The following is a 16746-nucleotide window of genomic DNA, read 5'->3' as shown; positions in this document are numbered from 1 at the left end:
CATTATTACATTGTACAAGTGATTTGATATTATTATACATTGATTTGACAAGATTCAGGAATTTGCCCCCTATACCAATCGTTTGCATTTTTTTCCACAATCCCACTCGCCAAACCGTATCGAAAGCTTTTGTAAAATCTATAAAGGCACAATAGAGTTTTTGTTTCCTATCTTTCAAAATTTGCATCAGATTATAAATTATAAATACATTGTCAACAGTGGAGAATGATTTTCTAAACCCGGCTTGGGCAGGTGTTAAAACATTATTAGTATCCAAGAAATCCGAAAGGCGGTTGTTTAATATTTTAGTGAACAATTTTCCAAAACAACTAAGCTAGAGTATCACGGTATCAGCTGGAACCAATTAGTGGCGGTCATGCTCACTGACCAGTGCTGACCTCTCCACTGAGCATCACACAGCCTTGGCTGTCTTCGGCTCTCCTCGGCATTCTTCGGCTCCCATCCGGCTCCATTACAAAATGGCTGCACCGGATGTAAACAAAACTAGGGTCCGTCGTCTGCTTCATGGTTATCTTAACATAGCATTGACTACCGGTACCATGCAACTATATCAATCATATTTTAGTATGTTTCCCCACTTGATGTGAAAGTGAAGTCACAGTTTATTCAATAATAATATAATGTATTATATTATATGGCCATTAATATACCTACATATTGTAGTAATATAAATCATGTAATATCCGTTTATTACATATTATCAATTTACTTACTATAATTTGGTGTTCATTCTGAGTAGCCCCAAGTGGTGTACCTACTGGGTGTATTGACATTCTGTTGGAGCTAGCCTCATATTGACTAGTATGATCATCCAACAGGCAGTCATACCCTTTTCCTTTAGCCACATGTGTCGTACAGGCCAGGTGTCCTGTCGTGCTATTGTTTATATCAATCAAACCGGTTTTCATATATTCCAAATGTGTTGGGTATAGATATTGCCCCACTTTGTGTATATATATATGTATTTGTATACTTCCCATTGGCCATTAAAGTTATTGTGACTTTCACCTCACCTCAGGTGGGGCCCCATGTAAATCCTCTGATAGGAGGGGTGTGACGATTCTTTTGGGTTTTATAATTAAAGTTATTTATGTAAATACTCTTTGGGGTTGTGTGCTCATATATGCATATATACTTTTGTTCCAATATTGTGTTTATATATTCTCTAATAATATTGTTTCCCCTAATAAGTATTGTCGTCACATCCTATATATCAGTCGGATTATTATTTATTTTCATTATTGTATCTGTACAATGGCTCTTTCTGCCTGCACTGTCGAGATGACAACAAGCCAACTTGTTTTTTAGGTTTCACCTGGACTGTGCAGTCGGAATTTGCAACTCTGTAACCAAGACCTTTTATTTTAATACACATTATTACTGTCTTTTTGTGTTGTGTCATCTTTGGCTGGAGCACTTCGCGCAATAGACACACTTGCCCATCCCTTTTCCCGTGAGACGTAATTGTTACCCAACCACCGCAATTACCCAAGTCTTACACAAACATTCCAGAAGTTACCGAAGGTGACCCAGAAGTGAAGAAAGTTTGCTTAAGCAAGGTTTCAGCAAATGATGCATCAGAGCCTATCAACAAGCTGTTCGCCTACTATTCGGATTGGTTCCGATTGAAAAGAGCTGTCGCGTGGCTGCTGCGACTGAAGAAAATATTTCGTGAAAGAGGTAAACAAACCGACAAAACAGCATGTAAGTACAGTTTGAGATCAATGCAAACATTTTCTGGAAAAGAAAACTCTCCATTAACTGTATCAGAAATGGAAAATGCTGAAATAACCATTTTGAAGCATGTTCAAAGACAAGCCTTTTCAGAAGAAATTGATATTTTGAAAAGTCAACTGAACAAGAAATCAACAGCCAAAATCAAGAAGAAAAGTCCAATCTATCGGCTTAATCCATTCATCGAAGATGATGTTCTACGTGTGGGAGGCCATATCGGAAAAGCAAATTTGAATGACTTGTCGAAATATCCCATTATTTTGCCAAAGAAATGTCATGTTACAAATCTACTCATTCAGTACATTCATGAAATTGCTGGCCATATGGGAAGAAATCATATCCTTTCAAGACTTGCAGACAAGTATTGGATATTGAAAGGTAACTCCGCAGTTCGCAGCATGCTAAACAAGTGTGTTGTGTGCAGACGACAACAGTCGAAGCCTTGTGAACAGAAAATGTCAGACCTGCCAAGCGACAGGTTAGTTCATGCTGAACCACCTTTCACTTATGTGGGAATTGACTATTTTGGACCTATCATGGTCAAGCGAGCTCGTAATCAGGTCAAAAGGTATGGTGTTCTCTTTACGTGTTTGACAATATGAGCCATACATCTTGAAGTCGCATATTCTTTAGACACGGATTCTTGTATATGAGCATTACGCAGATTCATCGCGAGAGGAGGTCAGGTTAAGTCAATCCGGTCTGACAATGGGACAAATCTTGTTGGAATTGAAAGGGAACTGATAGAGCATATTGAAAGTTGGAATCAGTCAAAAATTCATGAATCCTTGTTGCAGAAGAATGTGGATTGGATATTTAATCCCCCCGCAGCTTCACATTTTGGAGGTATTTGGGAAAGGCAAATAAGAACTGTTAGGAAAGTACTTTCTGGACTTGTCAAAGAACAGATTTTGGATGATGAAGGATTGCAGACTGTTTTCTGTGAAATTGAGGCTATTGTCAATAGTAGACCTATTTCCAAAATCTCTAGTGACCCCAATGATTTGACACCACTAACTCCAAATCATCTACTTCTACTCAAGGAATCTACCAGTCTATCACCTGGTGTGTTTCGAAAAGAAGATTTGTATGTCAAGAGAAGATGGCGCCAAATTCAATACATGTCTTATTCTGGAAGCGTTGGGTGCGAGAATACCTACCGTTATGTCAAGAGCGTCAAAAATGGTTGGAACCAAGACGAAATCTCCAGGTAGGGGATGTCGTGTTGATTGTGGACAGTTTGTCACCAAGATGCTCCTGGCCTATGGGGCGCATAGTGAATGTGTATCCTGATAGACAAGGTCCTGTGCGTCAAGTACAAGTGAAGTCAAGAGTAAGCACTCTTGAGAGACCAGTCAACAAGTTGTGTTTACTGCTAGAAAATGAGCAGTAATATTATGATTAATGTTTCTTTGTCTAATTCTAATTCTGAAGATTAATTTACAGAGACTGTTAAGCCAGTATGAAGTTCATACTGCAGTGATGTACAGAATGTACAAATAACATTCCAGTGATGTACCGGGCATAAAATGTGACATTCCAGTGATGTACCGGACATAATATGTGACATTCCAGTGATGTACCGGACATAAAATGTGACATTCCAGTGATGTACCGGACATAATATGTGACATTCCAGTGATGTACCAGGCATAAAATGTGACATTCCAGTGATGTACCCAGTCATATACATTACTGACAAACAAGTGACAATCATGCATAAATGACATTTCAGTTTATTTGTGATTATGTTTCAGGATTGAAACATGTAATTTATAGTGTGTTTGACTCTTTGAGTTTATTATTAAAAGAGAAGCTATGTTAATTGTATTTTGCCAGATTATGATGCAATGGTGATGTAACAGTGAAAGTAAGTTATTTCACTGATTGTGAGACTTAAGGTGTGAAGATATAGTAAAGCTACAATATTGAATTATGATTTAAAGTATTTCTTGTGCTGAAAGATTCAGTATTAATTTGAATGTACATTTAAGGTGATGAATTTAACTTTAATCTGTGTTAACAGTGTTATCAGTATTTCAAAAGTGAATAAGAATGATATTTCCTTTGTTTACACGAGGGCACTTATATATTTTGATGTAATTAGTCACAGGTTGTTATTAATTAGGGGCCGGAGTGTAAGTGACAGTTATAGCATCTGTTTGACACTGACAGCAGTAAGCTATAATTAAAAACAAGAGTATGGGTCATGTGACAGGGGGTCATGTGACAACGAGTTGAGGCGATGCGAGCCACGGGCAGTGGTGAGAGAGAGGTCGGCCGAAGCAGAAACCTTGCTAACGTTCAGGCATAGGGCTACACGGTTTTCAACCGTATTACAGCGTAATTTAAAGGGTTTGCATTGTAAATATGAGTTGTAACTGTAATGGGCCTGAATAAAGAAGTGGAACAACGTCCTGCGTTTGTGGAACCTACAGGTTTATTAAGGAATGGTCTCTTTTAGCTTTGACGTAACGCTCACGAACAAGAAACTTCTCAAGTTCAAACACCATTTTGTTGGTTTCACAATTACTTTGTTGCAAGATTGCAGAAATTTGAAATATATTTCACACTAGGTCTCAAATGTCAAATGAATTCTTTCCCGGACGAGCCCCCAATTTTGTTAGGTTAATAAATTGCTGTGACAAAAGGTTTAAGAGTCCCTTTTGAACCAGCAAAATAGAACACAGACAAGTCTAATATATTCAATAATATATTGAGCAAATAATGAGCAAGCTACAATGAATAACAATACAGATTTCTAGTCCAATGCAATTGAGTCACAAATCTAACATATTGGGTCACAAATATAAAATATTAATTCACCAGAGTCTTGACATTTACAGTGAGAGCAAATATACTGATCGAAGGTTGTTAACAATGAGAACAGTCGAATAGGCAAATATGCTCAATCTTGATATGTAGGTCAGCTTGGAAATGGCAGACAGATGTGTATAACTCCAGTGATGTGATAAGTTCCCCCTGCACAACGCAACAACGGGCCTTAAAAGTATTTAAAGGCTTGATAATATTCACAACTCTTCCAACCAAACTTTTATGGGCGACGCCATATTTGTTTAGACTCACGATAGACCTAGTAGACGTATTTGTTTACTTATTTAGATTGTTTTATTTTCGTTGTTTATGAACAGAAACTTGAGCTATTAAAGGATTGAAAACCTATGCTTGTAACCTCACTAAAAATGTAATTTTCTGAATAAAATTGATATTTTATACTTATCCTGACTCATGCTATTTTTGCTTGTCTTCTTCTTCTTGCGAACACAGTGGAACACTTGTATCTCCCAATTGAAGCTCCCCTTCAATGTAAAATCACTAATTAGTACTCACCAAGAGTTGCCTCCCTCCTAGCCATTTGCGCGGGAACGGAGGCGCCACCTATGTCCACATATATCACTCTCTCCTTATATATCGAGCCCAACACTTGAATTTTCAGGGAAATCCAAAGTGTTATGTGGGGAGGAGGGGAGTGCTTACCTCATGAGTCAGGATAAGTATAAAATATCAATTTTATTCAGAAAATTACATATTTTTCCTTATCCTGACTCATGCTATTTTTGCTTGTAGAATCCTACGGATATGGAGGTGTGAGAACAGAATACTTTGGATTTAGATAATTAGTGATTTAATAACTGTAATAACCCCTATGGGAACTTCATAATGGCACTGAATTGATAAATTCCTGCTGCTAAGTTTACCAGCTGCCATATATGGGTTACTACAATATAATAGATATTATGATAAACATAATTAAACTACTCCCAATGGAGAAGTTACCCAAAGTATGTACAACGTCAGTACTGGGCTTAAGACTAACATAGACTTAAGCTTGATAATTATAATAGAACTTCATAGAGTTATTAGCTAGATGATACTGTTATGATAAAACATCCATAGTAATGAGCTTAAGACTACAATTGGACTTAAGCTAAAATATATGATAGCATAAACTTCGTGGAGTTATTAGCTATATAGTACTGTTATGAAATAAGCAGTAAAAATCTCGTAAGATTGACTTATTTTCTCCGAGGGACTGTCAACTGCTGTGCGAGGACCAAGGGACCGAAATGGTGAATATCTGAGACGTCCTCGGTGGTGATATCTCTCAGATAGTGGTTGGCAAACACCATATCGGATCTCCAAAAGCAGCCCTCCATGATGGTATTCAAAGAGCAATTGCCGTGTAGAGGGAGTGTTGAAGCCAGTGCTCTAATTTCATGTGGATTAGATGCTCTTTGAGGGTCAAGTCCTGCAGCCTTCTAGGCGCGGAGTATGACAGTTCTGATCCATATTGAGATAGTTGTACGTGAGACTTCAGTCTGTGTAGCTGTCGATAGAGGGATGAATAACCGCTTGAGTTTTCGTCGCCTCGGTTTGGATCGTCGTAGATATATTTTGAGTGCTCTGACTGGGCATAATGATAGATCCAGCGTATCATGAGGTCCGAGAATTGATGAGAGAGCCAGGACGTGGAATAATCTGTCTGGTTGACCTGGCAACTGGTTCTTGGCGATGAAATCCCAGCGTAGTCCCATATGCACGATGTTTTGATTGTCATCAAACCGTGTTTTCTCGTAATCTAGTGCGTGAATTTCTGACATCCTGGCTGCTGTTGCTAGGGATAACACGAACAATGTTTTCTGTGTTAGAAATTCGAATGATGTTGATCCCAGTGGTTCATATGCCTCACTTGTGAGGTGTTGGAGCACAACATTTAGATCCCCATGCTGGAGCGCGAAATCTCTGTTTCTGATCCTCCAATTGGAATGAACGTAGTAAGGCCAGTAACTCTGGAGTTTTCGTTAGCTTGACACCTGTTCTCATAGTTATCATGGAGCTTAAAGCTGCAAGATATGTTGATAATGTTGAGCCTTTTAGACGTTTAGTCTGTCGTAGGTAACATAAGTAGTCAGCCACTTGTGGATGTGTAGCATTTCTAGCTGTAAATCCCTCTTTTGCAGCGTATGTTTCATAGCTGTGCCACTTGTCGTCGTACAAGTTGCGCGTGGAGTTGCGTAAAGCAAGCGTGACTGCTTTCGCCGCTCTGGCTGAATAACCTCTCTTGTTTAGAGAGTCCATAGGACTTAATACAGTCCATACGTGAAGTTGGAATGCTTCTGGCTTTCCGTGCGCCTATATTAGTAGATTCGAGTGCTTTGGAAGTTGTAGTATTGGTTGTCCGATTTCTTGAATAAGAGTTGGAAACCACGTTCTCGCTGGCCAATAGGGCGCGTCTACATAGAGATGTGTTTTTAATTCCGGCTCTATTAAATAGATGCCTTTGCAAACATTTGATCTCTTGGTCCAACATAGTAGGTGAGGTTTGACGTGTTTCGGTAGACTGAATGGTTGAGGGTCGTCGAGATGAGCGTTGATGAGGTCCTGTAACGGAAGTAACTGTAGTCTGCCTCTGACTGTCATGTCTTGGGCTGACGTGAGTAGACCCAACAGACTCTGCCATTGTCGTAGTGGTAGCGGAGAAAGTAAGGCTTGAGGGATTGTCTGTTGGATCTTGATCCATCGGTCCTCCGGTACGACGATACGATTCTGTGCCGTGAGAAATCGAAAGCCTAGAAATTGCAGATCTTCGTTGGTTCTAGGTCCGACTTGAGTAGATTTACTAACCATCCTAGCTGTGTTAGTAGCTTGATGATGAAGTTTAAATGTAGTTTGAGACGCTGTGGATCTGGATCCACTTGTATCCCGTCTTCGAGGTAGAACGCACTGCGTAGTCCTAGACGATGTAGGTAAGAGACGATAGGTTTCGTTAATCTTGTGAACAACCAGGGGGCCGATGAGATTCCAAAAGGTAGTACTTTCCATTGGTAATGCAGCCCGTCTAGTGTAAACCGTAGGTATTTCCTGGACTCGGGATGTATCGGGATGTGTAGATATGCGTCTTGCAGATCTATACTGGCCATGTAGTCCAAGAGACGAATTAGGTGCCGTAGTTTAGGTAGATCTATCATGCGAAACGCTGGCGGTTTGCGTAGATAGTCTCTGTTGAACGTGCTCATATTGTAGATGAGACGAAACTTCTCCTTGGAATTTTTCTTGGGCACTAGGAAAACTGGGGAGTAAAAGCCTGGTTCGATGTTTACTTGGTCCAGTACTTCTATGGCCTGCTTGGTTAGGAGCATTGATACAGCTTCTCTTAACTTTGGTAGTTGTAGTGCCTGGAAGTCTCGAACCTCGAGGGATGACTGCCAGCCGGAGGCGCGGCCTGTAGTTGGATTCGATATCCGTGTTGTAGGATGTTGGAGACATATGGATCCTCTAGGAATCCCCAGTTTTCCCAGTGCAGTTGAAGGCGTCCACCCACTTGTGATGGTTGTACTGGAACAGCTGGGGGTGGAAGACTCCAGTCGTTCCGAACCTGTCCTTCATCGTTTATAGTTGCGGGAGCCTCTGGGTGCCCTGCCTGTTCCAGATCCTCCCCTGTAATTGCTGTATGGGCGGCGAAAAGACTCTTTTGCTCCTCTTACACTTGCCATCTTCCTGTCCCGTGCTTTCTGTAGACCGGAGAACTTCGATTTCCCTGAGTATCTCTGCGAAGTTTGCCTGATGACGCTGGCTAGCGTATCCATCGACTTTATCATGAGGAGACTTTAGAGACTTCCTTAGAGACTTTGTCTATACCTCCATCAAAGATTGACGGTGATGACCACGGGGCTGTGTAGAGTGACGCAGTGAACTGATCACCCCAATTACAGGAGGCGAGGAGACCTTGACGACGAGCCATAGTTATTGCTGCGGATACTGCTGTCAGGTGATCTGTTAGGAACTGCTGGTCCTTCTTCTGCATGAGGAGGGCCGAGTAAATCCTCCTGTCGTCTTCTGATGTAGAATCTCTGAATTTAGTGAGGAGAGTTTTGTTCATCGTTCTTGATCTGTTCAGACCAAAGAACATCCTCCTTGACATGGTTTCCATCTGGACTAGCTTGCGGTCGTCTATTTTGTAAGTCTTGGACTTGGCATCGCTGATTATCTTGTAGTTATCATCGATATCTTGTGCCTTGTGAAAAGGGTCCATGTTATGGCCTGCGGTGTCTGGGTTTTCGTGGCTTTATAAAAGGTTGTATCCAGACTATATGGTACCGCTGCTATCGGGTCAATCGGAGGTAAGGTGATTGTATCTGCATCATCTTCCTTCATAAGATATGTGTGGGCCGAGTTCTCGTTCTTGGACGGAGAGGATAGGTCCAGGTTATTCACCATCCAGTATCATATTTCTGCGTCGGAAAATATGATACCACCATCATCTTCTGTAGTCGGGTCGCAGATAAGATGTTGGTGCTCCTCCGATGGTGACTGAGGTGTTGTCCTGTATCCATTTACATCTCTGCCGGGTGACGTCAATGGAGACCTGTCTGGGGTTTTCCGTGAGGACTTGTAAGATGACCGACGTGGTGATCTGTAAGTAGATCGACGAGGTGATCGACGAGGCGATCGATATGGAGACCGGCGAGGAGAACGACGTGGTGAACGGACTGACGAGCAGCGTCTATATGGTGACCTTCGTGGAGATTTCCTTGGTGAACGCTGGTAGCTTCGCGAAGCTCTCGGTGAATCCCTTGATGACCTTCTAGATGAAGATGACTTGGAGCCAGTAGCTGGTTCCCTTCGCGACGATCTTCGCGAAACTTCATCTGAGTCCGGTCCTGGAGAGTGACGACTTAACCTTCGTGAAGGTTGAGAGTCTGAGTCTGAGTCCTGGGATGAGAGGATCTTGCTTCGCGAACTTCCTCTCAAATGTTGGTCATCAAAGTCCGAGGTAGATGATCTAGTCGTCCTTCGTGAAGCCTTCCGTGAATGCTGAACATCAGGGTCCTTCATGGAGGCGGGCTGTGACGACCTTCGCGAAGGTGGCTTTTTCGACGCTGGCTTCGTAGTAGTAGCTTCGCTGACCGGGGGTCCCTCTGAAGTGATGTTTATGTTGGGGCCTTCGCATAGGCTCAGGGGTGGATGCCTCTCTAGACCGTAGCGATCCTCCATCAACTTCATTATCTGATGCATCAGGTCGTCTGGGACGGTCTGCGCTGAAGTAGTTGCTGCCTTCTCTATGTTGGTAGTGACGGGACCCTCAGGAAGATTATCTGACATCAGTGTAGGTGCCTCAGACTGCGTGCTGATCTGTGCTGATGTTATAGCTGCCAACACTGGCCGCTTCTTCCGAAGTAAATCAGGTATGATGATCGGTTGATCATTATACAGGCCCAATTCTGCAACGGGAACAATCTCGGCTGAGAAGGTTCTGCTGGACTTCATTGATTTCCCCTTGGACGTGGATGTAGCCCTGGGAGTGCGGAGTCTGTGTTGAGACGAAATGGAAGCCCTCCTAGTCTTTGGCTGCGACGACGGGATGTCCGGGGATGCAGGTCGCTTCTTGGAGATAGCGGACTGCGTCCCACGCCTCTCCTCCGAGGGTAACTCTAGCGGAACACCAGACGGGAGGGGGTCGTCCGACAGCAGTTGACAGGCTAGGGGCTCCAGTGTATTAGCCATGGCTAAATTCTGCTTACGTGACCTATCTGCTGCGCGTCTCAAGACACAAAGTAAATATTTATTAAAGGCAGAATTGGATAATTTGGAACAATAATTGCAGCGTGAAACAAATAGAACATGGCGAAGTACAACTAGGGCATATTAAATGCGATCAGCAGCAGAAAAACGTAAATTGCAAATAGTGCAGATTTTCATCAACGCAATCTACTGAACAAGCACGGCGTCCGTGAATAAACAGTAGAAACACGAATAAATATCAATGCATAATGTTGAAAGGATACTAGCTACACCTCTATAGAAGACTATAAGAGGTAAATAACTAAGAATAAACAAAGGATATAAAGTGTAGGGAGACACAGGCTCTCTCACATCCTGCTCACTGGGCGAAGAAGGAGAGAGTGATACATGTGGGCAGAGGTGGCGCCTCTGTTCCCGGGCAAATGGCTAGGAGGGAGGCAACTCTTGGTGAGTACTAATTAGTGATTTTACATTGAAGGGAGCTTCAATTGGGAGATACAAGTGTTCCACTGTGTTCGCAAGAAGAAGAAGAAGACAAGCAAAAATAGCATGAGCCAGGACAAGGAAAAATAATAAATTTTATTTAATTTCATAGAAGTGTTCTCGTTTTACATGCTCTCAGGTGTGAAAACTTCCGAATGAAAATCATGAATGGAATGAGAGATGAAAGTAGTACCGGTAATGTCAAAGTTCATGTATTAGGCAATCAAATCACTCGAAGGGCTTATGATACATATTTGTCATAACACTTTGTTATGAAACCACGTGGGTAATAAAAAGCAATACTTACCACAGCATATCTGCACAAAACTTGCCAAGTAAAGATATTTCAGCATTTTTGAAACACAGCTGAAAGAAAAAAGAAGATAAATCACCTTAATGAAAAAACAACACTATTTCATTTTCGAGATAAACTGCATAATATATTTCTAAACAATGTTGTAATGACATTCAGTGTTAACCTTAGGCATACAAATTTAGGTGTCATCATGACTCCCTGGTGTCATGGACATGTTTTGGGGGGGGTCAACATCAGTTTGGAACTTTCATCAAGACATCAACTGTGATTGTTTAATAACGAAAAAAAAAACAAGGTCAGGCAGGTCAGGTACTTAAGCAGCACCGAGCAGTCAAAAACACCAGGCATCCCAGTCATCGCACAGAAATCAAAGTTTAGATTATCTGAACTAAGTGCCAGGCATTGCCTCAACAATGATGCCTGCTTCTAAATTCACTGCATATATGAGATAATTTGTGTGTCAAATACGCTGGGTTTTTTTGCGAGCACTGGACAATACATTATGTCTGTTAAAGGTCACATAAACCCTAGGGGGTAAAAATACATAAATCACTAACTGGCATCGTTATAACTGCAACCCCGTCATTAAAACTACTCATTTCGACCTTTAATTGACTTAAATCGACCTTTTTGACAACGGTGCACAATTCTCAACCGCGAACGAAATTTCAACCAATCAGAGCGGCGCGACCTGTGACGTCATATGAGGAATAGCTTTGAGGGCCGATGCACAATTCATCTACATTTTAGGGGGTAAATTATCTTGTTTACAGGCTTGTATAAACCTGAAATCGTGACAATTGTTGTGGAAAATGAAAGCTATATGTTCTCACAATCTACTGTCATTTAATTTTGTCTCCTGCTTTGCCTAGTTTCGAAGTTACAACTTGTTTTCATAGACGCTTCTGTCACAATTGATTGGTGTCGTTAGGCCCTATTTGTATAATGACTGATCCAAATTGATCCCATTTCTGTGTTTTTACCTCGATATTTAATCATGTCATGTAAAAATCTGTTTGTATTCTCAAAACAGTGTCGGCCCATAAGTTTTCACATGCAATACAGCAATTAATACTCCCTTATTGTAACCCGTGTTAGGTGGTATAAACCTACACATGTTATTTGTCATCATTCACTTGATGGTCAGTTAATGAATTTATAACAGGTATAATTAGTGGTAACACACTTAGATTACCCGACAAAGGTTCCCATTTGGCATTTCTTGTGTCTGGAGTAAATATTCAACATTATGAACATCGATCAAAGGATTAACCGATAACACGCTGATTGATTAATTACTTTTATCTTACACAGCGGAATTGTCAAAAGGTAGTGTTTATGTATGTAGATTTACTAATCTATACTGAATACACTCTGCGTGTCGGTGTCTCGCGATGAAAACAACGCCCTTCTTTCAAAGGATTAACCGGCAATACATTGATTGATTGCCCATTATTGGCTAACTAAATTACTGTTTTAATGAAAGGCGGACATTATGCAATTAGTTGCCAGGTGTGCTATCTTGGGTGACCAATGAGACTATACACCAATACCTGAAAAGATTTATCACTTTTTCAGTATATTAAACTGTTAAAAGACACATCATTTGGAACAGTTTGTGGATATTGATGGATACATTCCTCAAACAAGGTATGGCCTGATATTGTTCCTATAACTTTAATCTGTTTTAATTTTAATATTTGCATTTTGTTTTTAATCATTTGTCGTAGCATTCAACAGAATCATTGTTTTCGGGCCGTGAAGTGTAATGAGACAGACAACATACACTAGGGTGTGTGTGCGAATTATGATTCACATTGGCAAACTATAAAATGTCTAGATATTACAGTTCTGTTATAAATTCACTATAAGTATCAGCAGATCGTCCAGCTTTTATTTAGTTTCAAAATGCATAAAAGTATGATAATAAACTAATTAGGATTATAAGACCAACTATAAAGGCGCACATTGACTAGTATCTACATACTGGTGAGTGGACATTAACCATGTGAATGTAGCAAAAATTTATCGCGCAGTATTGTGACTTCGACCCCCACCTCGCTTCCGTGGAAGAAATCGTTATGTTATAAGTTGTGTCATGCAAAACCCTTTGGTTATGATTCCAATACATATTTAACTCTTGAGTAGAAAGTAGTTTTGATTTTCTAACTTGATGAAAACACAAACTATAATCTCATTAATTCTAACAGACTTTACGATTTTCAAAATGGCGCCTCTGTCGGGAACATCCAGCCAGTCTGTGGATAAATGCTATTTAGGTTTGTTTTCACCGAAAGTTACAAAATCAAAACTACTTTCTACTGGTAGTAAAATATGTATTTTATTGATAGCCAATAGGATTTTGCATGACATAGCGTATAACATGACAATTTCTCTCCTGGCAGCAAGGTGGAGTGTCAATATAATACTACTTACAATATTATTGTTACTCCGACCACCTACCTCACTCCGAGGAAGAAATCGTTATGTTACAAGTTGTGATATGGAAAATCTTTATGGTCATCAATCATATACATATTTTACTATAACTAGTAAGTAGTTTTGATTCTTTAACTTCCGTGAAGCGATCTGAACACAAGTAAGATATCGCTTCAGGCTTCCACAACGCCGCCACACCGCACAAACATAACCCATTTAGCACCTTAACCGCGGGATCCTGTGGAAATCTGTGCATGGTGACACCATCACCCGACCCCTAGGAGCAATTGACGACAAAGCAACGATTCGCATGTATGCCGTTCATGTCGGTGAAATCATCAAAATGATGAGCGTACTACACACTTTCTATACAACTAACTGAAAATCGTTCCTCATATGACGTCACTGCAGTGCTCTGGCGACAGAGTTACGTAACCTGTCTGTGGTTTCGTTGGCGGGTGAGAGGGAAGCAGGCGACTTTTTGGCCACTTTTAATCGCTCGGTATTAATTAACCACAAGTTTTTAAAGAATAAATTTGGTGTTCCGCATAAGATTAACCACAAATCTTTCATATGTAATGGTTAAAAGAGTGACAAAAAACAAAGTTTAGTGGTTCTTTAAGACTTACATGTTCAAAACCTCAAACATTACATATTAAAAACAATAACAGTTATTATACCCCTGTCCGTCCGTCCGTCCGTCCGGAAACTTTGTCCGGAGCATATCTCTTAAAGTTTACATGCTAGGTTCACCAAACTTCACACACATGTTAATCATTACCCATTGATGTGCCTTTTGCTATTTTAAAGTTTTTTCAGAATTTTGTTTTTTTTTGCTGTTTCCATGGAAACACGACTTAGGCTGTGACTATGAGGATGTCATCTTGTCCGGAGCAGATCTTCCAAACTATACATGCTAGCTTCATCAAACTTGGTACACATATCAAGCATGATCCCTAGATGTGCCATTTGGGGGGTAGATCCAGATATGAATTGTATTTTTTGCTGTTTCCATGGAAACATGACTTAGGCTGTGACTATGAGGATGTCATCTTGTCCAGAGCTGATCTTCTAAACTATACATGCTAGCTTCATCAAACTTGGTACACATGTTAATCATTACCCGTTGATGTGCCTTTTGCTATTTCAAAGGTTTTTCAGAATTTAGTTTTTTTGCTGTTTCCATGGAAACATAACTTAGTGCCAAGTGTGTTTGATGGTTTTGTCCGGAGCATATCTCTTAAAGTTTACATGCTAGGTACATGCAAAATGTATTTGATGGTTACCTGACCACGGCATATCATCGAAACTATACATGCTAGGTTCACCAAACTTAATACACAAGTTAATCATGACCCACAGATATGCCATGTGCTAAAAAATAGCAGTCTTCATCTATGTCCACTTCATTGTGTGCAACATGAGACAGTCAAGTTAAATTGTATGTCAGGTTTCCACGGAAAACACAAAAAAATCTAGTTTCCATAAATTATTACCGTAATCAGTACATGCCAAAACTATTATCTAACATGTATATAAAGTTTAGTAGAGTCAAAGAGAAAGTCTTGTGAGCTGCTGATCCTTGTCACATTATATATATCAATATCAGTCATTTCCATGTCCCAAAGTGGGAAGCGGGGGTATGTGAGCTGTGCTCACTTCTACACTTGTTAACATTTCCGTTGCAGTAAGAGCAATCTGAGGAATTTATCATATCTTGCTCATGTCTTCATTCACAGTTTTAATGCAAATGGTTCCCAAGAAAACTGACTGAGAAGCAGTATACCTAAATCACTGACTCTCAACTATTATAGGCAACTTTTAGGAAAGGAAAAAGACAAAGATTCTTGACTGATTTTGACTCAACTTTGACTGAGGAATTTCCAGAGGAAGTTATATGATGAAAGCTCTCATCAACAGGTTATTAGAAAATAAGGAACAATTACATGTATTGTTAAACTTACCTCTGGACAGAAATGAAAGAGTATAAAATTTCTCATAGTCATAGCTATCCTAGTGGTATACCTAAAGAATACGCAGTTATCTCCCCTAGCTGTGATGTCACAGCATTGTTCTCCTCAAGCCCTCATAATTTTTTAACAAAAAACAACTCTCCTCATACACTTCTCGGGGAGGTACGGGAGGGACCTATATCCCATAATCCAGAGGTAAGTTTACTAACAATACATGTAATTGTTCCTAATTATGTCGTAAACGTTCCCTCTGGATTATGTTTGCCAGAATCCCACATATGGAAGGAGGGTCCCGTGGATGGTTAATTGTTAGTCTTCAACTAAGGACAGGAAGTTAATGTGCGGGAGAGTCTTCTGCTAGATCTCTGATCCATCTTCCCTGAATCAAATGACGTCATTTCCGGTTCCATGATGTCACATCCGGTCAATTAGTATCGTATCGAGGACTTAACTATCACCACCGGTTTCTTGATGTCACCTCCGGTATTATGGCACCACTTCCGGTTGATGACGTCACTTCCGGTTAAATGACGTCACTTCCGGTCTTTGCATAATCTCTGTAATCGTAATGTCGTGCTTTTAGAAAGGCGTAAATACACAACTCCCATAAACGCCCTAATAATGGATCTAGTGTCCCATCACCTATCGCAGGGATTCCAATCCCACTAACTTAGTGCTCATAGTTAGTAGAGAGGTTCATCTAAACCCTCACCGTTCATAGATCTTCGTGTAGTGCCACTGTGAATCTCCCTCGCTGATTGATCAAGTCCCATGTACTCCCAAGTCTGGATGTGTGCAGCTCTGATCCCTGTGGAAGATTCTCCCCATTTTCCCCATAAGGAGGTAAGGCAGAGGAGAGATGCTGTGCCGTCACTAGAGGACCAAAGGAGCGGAGGCCCTCCATAGACGAAGCAACATCTCTTAGGTAAACGTTTGTAAAGGAGTTTCCACTGACAGCTAGGCACCACTTGCTCAACCTAAGCCGAATTCCAAGCTGCCAGACAAGACGACAGGGCTCTAATCTCATGCGGAGAAAACTGATTGTCTATATTCCTTTGATCACAGTCCCTATATGCTAACATGATAGCTTTCCTGAGCCAAGATGAGATGGTATTTTGGATATCTCCGAATCGATGTTTTGCTTGCAGGGAAGGAAAAGCCGACAACTATTACGCCTGAATGGCAGAGTCCGTTCAATGTACCAGCACAAGGCACGAATAGGACGGAGCAATCTTG

General features: G+C 40.8%; 1 protein-coding gene across 3 annotated transcripts in view; it reads right to left on the bottom strand.

Moving 5' to 3' along the window:
- LOC124253575 overlaps nucleotides 1–16746 on the bottom strand; it is a 170242-nt gene that overhangs the window by 112971 nt on the left and 40525 nt on the right. For 2 of the 3 annotated variants that reach the window (XM_046687374.1, XM_046687375.1), the window contains exon 2: nucleotides 11090–11148. In XM_046687374.1, coding sequence (XP_046543330.1) covers nucleotides 11090–11148 — 59 coding nt within the window. Of the gene's footprint in view, nucleotides 1–11089; nucleotides 11151–11519; nucleotides 11525–16746 lie in introns of all 3 variants that reach the window. The other variant, XM_046687376.1, reaches the window with a different exon arrangement.

Source organism: Haliotis rubra, unplaced genomic scaffold (assembly GCF_003918875.1).
Source record: "Haliotis rubra isolate DU_JTF1 unplaced genomic scaffold, ASM391887v1 Scf545, whole genome shotgun sequence".
Classification (NCBI taxonomy): domain Eukaryota; kingdom Metazoa; phylum Mollusca; class Gastropoda; order Lepetellida; family Haliotidae; genus Haliotis; species Haliotis rubra.
Note: the sequence above shows the minus strand (reverse complement) of the source record. Positions and strands in the feature narration are given on the sequence as shown.